Source organism: Arachis duranensis, chromosome 1 (genome assembly GCF_000817695.3).
Source record: "Arachis duranensis cultivar V14167 chromosome 1, aradu.V14167.gnm2.J7QH, whole genome shotgun sequence".
Classification (NCBI taxonomy): domain Eukaryota; kingdom Viridiplantae; phylum Streptophyta; class Magnoliopsida; order Fabales; family Fabaceae; genus Arachis; species Arachis duranensis.
The window spans coordinates 49,675,970-49,682,807 of record NC_029772.3 but is presented as its reverse complement, the minus strand read 5'-3'; the positions used below and the strand labels follow the sequence as shown (position 1 = coordinate 49,682,807).

Genomic DNA, 6,838 nt, shown 5'->3' with positions numbered 1-6,838 from the left:
CTCAGCTCTTCTAAGACACAGCTGTGCATATAGAAAAATTCAAACCCCTGCCCCGATGATAAACCCTATCATCAAAGTTACATGGCAACAACTCAACCTAAACTCCAAAACCAACCCTTACAACCTTGGCTACATTCACTTCCTTCACAACAGCTTCATCAAGGAATAAGGAAACTCGCGATCTCACATCCTCACTAACCCAGTCATAAGATCAGTCTATCTTATCTTTTTTCTCCTTCTCAAACCCCATGAGAAAATAATAACAGAAAAGCACAGGGAAGAAGACGCAAATGATAAAATAAAAATGAGAGAAATGGCATGCACACCTCTTTTACTCATTCTGCTTTTCAAGTAGCAGAAACCAAGGGTCAGTGATAAACAACTTGGTAGCCAAACCATCAACTTAACCACACCCCAAAGTAACTGCTACCTCAATCAAATCAAACGGTAAAGTTACTTTGGAAATATAACAAGCTTTAAATGCTCTAAGCAATCTTTCTCTCTCCTCAATAAAAGTGGACACGACCCCCCACTTTCCAAAATAAAATTTTCTTTTTAATGAAGTATGTTGAACTGGGGGATCACCGAGGTTACCTATTTAACCGAGTTATAACTCATCAAGAAGAAGCTCAACCTGCTTCATTAAAAAACCATCCTCAGGTTAAACTTGGGGGATGTGATATGGCCGTCATCAATACGAGCTATAACTCAGTATTATGACCATCATCAATACGAGTTATAACTCAGTATCACCCGTTATAGCTTGGCTTTTATGAGTCATAACTTGGTATCATAACTGACATTTAAGTAGTAAAATTGTCTGTTACGATGTTCATCATTCCAAAATCGATGATAAAATGCCAAAAGCGTAACGGACGAGAAACCCATCATATAAATGAAGGTAAACATTTTTCTTGTACAAGAGATAGCAAAACACTATACTGACTTAAGCTTTGGAGTGCCTTTGCAGGTACATTCCCCCCTTTTCGACATTCATACTTTCACGTCACATCAGAAATAAAAGCTTGGATTCAAGGATTGGACGATCAGCCTCCGAGGACATAGTTCAGTAGTCATCTATCACTAGAGGCCGATCTATTTTACAGAGGGACAGTCCAATGGTTAGTTACCAGGACTTGTCGGGTTGGCTTTATAACCGACAGACGAGACTCATCAGCCACTAGGATAGGTATGCATCATATGCATTATATGTGAATTGTCTGGATTGCCTAATTGACTGCATCATTATTTGCTATTTGCCTAATTATCCTATATGCTTCTTACTTGTGCATTCCTTGCTTGATTTACTTGTGCTTGCATCTCTGTTACTGTTAGCGGTTGGAAGGTTTGCATGATTTGGAAAGGGGATACTTAGTTAGTCTGAAGATTCGTAAGATAGTTGCCTATTTACATTCCTCATGGTTTAGCATGTTTATATGCTTTAATTATAATTCTGGAAGTTCTAGGATTGCCTTCGCCTTTCCCAGGACATTACATGTTAGATATTTGGGCACTGCTGAGAACCTCCGATTCTCAACCATACGAATTTTGTGGTTTTCAGATGCAGGACGTGAGGCTCCTCGTTGAGGCATGTTGGAGACTTCATTTTGGTGGAGATCCTTAGCCTTTGGGGATTTTATTTTGATCTTATATACTTGTTAGATACTTATATTCTCCACTCTGTATTTATATATTTTCTATTGACTCCTCTTAGAGGTTATTTTGGAGAGACAGGTTCTGTATATTTGTCTTTTGGGTTGTGTTTTGGTAAATTATTTATATATGTATGTATACTTATATGCTCGGACTGGTTATCTTCGCAAGCCGAGTCCCGAGTCTTGATATATGTATTATTGGCACTCTTTTGTATATCTTTTCATGTTAGTTTATCTCATATCCGTTCCTTTACGTTATCGATCGGAGTGTTGCACTTTTTGATTTATCGGTTTTGATTTACCCATTTTTCTTCAAAGGCTCCTAGTTATAAACATTTTCACAATACTATACGTACTAAATTTTATTGTTAGAGGTCGTAATGCATTGCCACCTCTGTTTTATGACTTAAGCATAAGACTTTGTGTGGTAGGGTGTTACAGAAATGATTGAAGTGCAATGAAATGGTAATTGTAGTGTATGGTAGTATTTTGATGAAATTGAGTAGATTTGGATTGATTGGGTTTTGAAAGTTTTGGAAACTAGAGAATGTTGTATGATTTTGTAAAACATTATTTTTAATGAACTTTGGCAGATTATAACTCGAGCCTCAGATATTAAAATTGAATGATTTTTGTTTTAAATTAAAGATAATTTCAAGAGATTTAAAATGATATAAAGTTTGAGGAAAATAGAGTTTTATAGAGGAAATTATGAGGTTTGCAGTTCGGTGCAAAAATCTGAAATTCTGCAGCTTTAAAATTTTTCCAAAGTCTGCTAAGGCTCGCGTACGCGGGTAATGGCTTCTGTCTAGCACTTCCGTGTACCCGGAGCATGGACGTGTACGTGGCATGGTCCAATTTTACTTGGATACGTACGCGGGCACTGCATGCGTACGCGGACGACCCAAATTCCAAGGCATGCGTACGCGGGCAGGGATTTGCATACACAAAATTCCTATTTTGCTGAAAAATGGTTTTTTTTCACTTTTTCAAGGATTTTCTAGATTTCTAAACTTCTTTAATTATCGTTTAAGATTCCTATCTAGTAATTAGGTCCTAAGACTATTAGAGGTGAGTTAGTAAATTAATTTGATAAATTTCTGTTATAAGTTTAGAAGATGGTAACTAGACCTGGAAAGTTTTGTGGTTGGAATAGCTTGAGTGTCTTGGCGGAGTGTTGAAGTGATAATGAATTGAGAAACATGAATGATTATAGTTAATGAGATGAGTATAAGCGGACTTGTGCTATGAGCAATGATCTCTGAGATTGAGTATGTGATTGTGATATGCATTGTTCTCCGTCGTAGGGGCTATGGTAGTCTCCCGCCTACGTTCGAATGTGAGGGCTGTGGCAGTCTCCCTCTTACGTGACATGCATTGAATTGGTAAGTCGCTATGCGCCTCAGACAAGGACTGTGGCAGTCTCCCACTTAGTAAGTGATTTTCTGTTATGATAACTGACAACTACACTTCCTATATTTAAAAGTTTCCGAACCAATCTGTTACTAATTTTTTACGGTTAGTGCAAATCAATCAAATTCTCTCTCTTAACTCTGCTTTCTTCTCTTTTCTCTTCTTTCTTTCTTATTCTCCTTTTGTCTCATCTCTATCTGTTGAGTTTGATACCTTTCATTTGCAATACATTAAAAACATTAAGTATCAAACTTTTTAATGAAAATTGTTTTCACATGTTGATGTATTCCAATAGGAAAACCGTATATTTAAGGGCACAAATTAATGAAATTTACATTTATCTTCTCTTGGGGAAAAAAATCCACATTCATCCAAAAATCTAGGTGGAACAAAATATTAACTAACAAATTAGAGTATTGTCAATTGTTTGTCAATGTCAACAAACACTATATACAGTAGGTGTATAAACTAAAGGACGATGGAGAAAATAAAATTAAATGAATAAAGCCTAATTTCTCAATAGACTACGTAATAAAGTAGCTGGGTATGTAAAACAAGATTAGTTATATTTGGTTATTGGAATAGGAAAAGCTTCAACTGTAGCATCGCTCTTGTACTGTTGTACATACAAGTATAACTCAATCCCCTACTTACGCACGATAATGTATATGGGGTCTTTGAAACAAAATTGGTAAATTGTTTTCCTAGTAATTTCTCTCCTCTAATGAATTATATAGGATGTCTTTAGCGTTTTTTAATTTTAATATTTATAATTTTATATATGTAATATTTATAATTACTATTTATTATAGTTAATATTATTCAATTGTTTGATCGATAATTAAAAATAAAAAATAAAAATAAAATTAATTAAGAAATACACAGTAATGTATTTTTAAACTGTTTCAAAAAAAAGTTTTTATTATTTCTTAAATATTTTTAACGAGAATTACAAAAACACAAGCGGTTTTACTCCTCTTCATGGTCTCCTATGTCCATGTAATAATTATTCCCAGTTTGTACATAAATTCCCTCACTCCTAGAATTATGTACGAAATGAATAAAACCAATGATAAGATAGGAAACAAGAAAAGCAGAAGAAAACTAAACTAAGTCAAAGTACAAAACAATAAAACGTTTGCACACTGAATAATAATCAAAAGCTATACATCAAATCAAATAAAATCAAATGGAAAAGCTCCACAGTGACACCTCGGCATCAACCTCCATATCATTCCATTCCCTATGACTACTGCTACTGCCAAAATCGTATCTGAAAAATGGAGGCGGAGATCGTAACGGCTCCTCCGTCATGCTCCGAACCCAATCATGCATGTAATAATCATCATTGTTAGTATCAACAATCAAATCCTTCTTTACATCTTCTTCCACCCCGCTCTCACCGCTGCAAACCTCGTACTCAGTAACCGCACTGCCCGTACTTACTGGACGTCGGTTATTACTATAACCGTCCTCAACTGTAACTGTCTTCACAGCCTCGGCGGCCATTCTCCTTATCTCTTCGGCGCCATCAGTAGGCGCCGGGAGCAAAGGGAGTAGTCGCCAGGCGGAGTCTGCGAAGTTGAGGCAGGCTGACTTCCCGCGAAGCGCGAGTGCGGCGACGTCGTGGGCACGCGCCGCCATCTCAGGTGTGGCGTAGGTCCCGAGCCATATCCGTTTGGACTTGGTGTTTGGAACGCGAAGCTCGCAGACCCACCTGTTGTTGTTCCTCCTACGCACTCCTCGGTACACCGGGTGCCTCGTTTCCTTGAAGATTCTTCTCCCCGCACGCTTCTTCGGCCTCGATGACGCCAACGTTATCGCTTCGTCGTAGTCGATGGAGGCATTTGGCGGCGATGACTTGTTATTGTTGGATGAGCTCGCTTCCGAAGAGGAACACGTGGATATGTACTCGTCAAATGATGACTGTCTGAGTTTGTTCATTTGGGAACTAATTGTAATAAGTGAGAAACCCTATTGAAAAGAAATAGTACTGTAAGTTGACTATATATAGTGTTTTTTGCTTTGAAACTGAAATATGGTTGAGACCTGAGATGAGTTTGAGTATGAGTTAGAGTGAGTGAGAGAGTATATATATGAAATGTTTGAAGCACGTGGCTACGATGTTGACGCGCACACGGGACCGCTGGCGTTTTATTGTTGTTATCTTGTTATGATGTATTATGTCACGCTTTGAGGGCTTAGACTACTACGTACTGGGCCAGGGAGGAAGTGGCAGGCCACGGTTAACACACTTGCTTGCTTCGGCTAGCGCCTAGCAGTTAGTTACAAATTCAAATAATCATAGGACAGGTATCAACTTCTTAATTAATTTTTAATACTTTTGGGGCACTTTTGAAAGTGAAAAAGAGAGGACAGCTGAGCTAGGTCCTACGTATTGTGGGTCCTACGTTTATGCTGTCTCAACGGAGGGTTCTTTCGTCGTTGTTTTACGCTTTGAGTTCCGTGACCCGGGAAGTGACTCATTTCATTTGACATTTTGCATCTCTATACATGAGTATCAACTTGCGTATAAATCGTGTTCTTATATTTTTATTTTTACAACCATGACGTATACTTATACTAGTACTTGCTAAGAATAGTAATCATGTTATCTAATCAAAAGTGAGATGTGTTAAGACCACATTTATAATATTTTTAGTTAGTATATAACTGTCGTCTTATATTTGATCAAGGACCTTTGTATATATTCATCTAGGACATCATTCCTGATCCATATTGATTTACTCTCATTTATGTATCTTGTTTATTTAAAGTAATTAAGATGTTTATTAAAGATATTTAATTTGTTAATAAGATTCAGAATAATATATTTTTTTCATATTAGTTCAGGTTTTTCTTTCATTCTCTCCCTCTCCATCTCTTTTTTTTTTGGGGGGGAAAAATGGATCTGCTATACTCTATTATTCCAGATTAAACATATTTATCCATGATCATGATTTGAATATCTTTATAACCTATTTTCTTCTTCTTCAATTCTTTTCTTCTTTTTCTTCATTCATTTTTTACTTCTTCCTCTATAACTTTACATTTTTTTTTTCTTTCTCGTTTCATCATTTTCATACTTAATGCTTGAAATTTTTATTTCTTATTTTTCTTCGTAGTAAACAACATTTTGAACATGTTATTGTTTTTCAAAATTCATATTTACTATATATATATACACACAGAGACACGTACGTCAGTTTATTCGTTTGTGGTTCTTATAAACACTAAAGAAAAATATCTTTATTCTATTCCGAATTCATATTTATTTATGTATTTCATATTTACTGATTTTGACAAACACAAAGTTAAAAAACAATTATTTTCCAAAATTCAGTTATTTATTTGTTATATATATCATGTTTATTGATTTATATATACATAAAGGGAGAAAAACATGTTTAGTTTTGTTCAAAATGCATTTTACATGTATATATATACATGTTATTGCAAAAGATGTTTATTTTTGTTTAAAATTCGTGTTTATTTATTTATTTATTAGGGGTGTTTAAAATTCGTTCTGGTACGAAATCCGACCTGAACACGAAGTATATTTGTTTAGGTTTAGCTTTGTTATTTTTATCTAGTTTTATTTTCAGTTCAGGTGCGGATCATGCTGAGAGTAATACAACTTTATTTAAAGTTGTATTTTAGAGTGAAATTAATAATAAAATATTATATTTTTATACTTAAGTTAATATTTTTTATATTATATACTATTATTTTTATTTTAAAATAATTTATTTTAGTAAAAGTATGATATA

The 6,838-nt window shown here is 35.1% G+C and overlaps 1 protein-coding gene across 1 annotated transcript; it reads right to left on the bottom strand.

Moving 5' to 3' along the window:
- Positions 1-3,958: 3,958 nt before the first annotated feature.
- LOC107488475 (dehydration-responsive element-binding protein 1E) lies at positions 3,959-5,119 on the bottom strand. Its single transcript, XM_016109227.3, has one exon. The coding sequence runs from the start codon at positions 5,010-5,012 to the stop codon at positions 4,254-4,256; it is 759 nt and encodes a 252-aa protein (XP_015964713.1). The 5' UTR covers positions 5,013-5,119; the 3' UTR covers positions 3,959-4,253.
- Between the last annotated feature and the right edge of the window lie 1,719 nt (positions 5,120-6,838).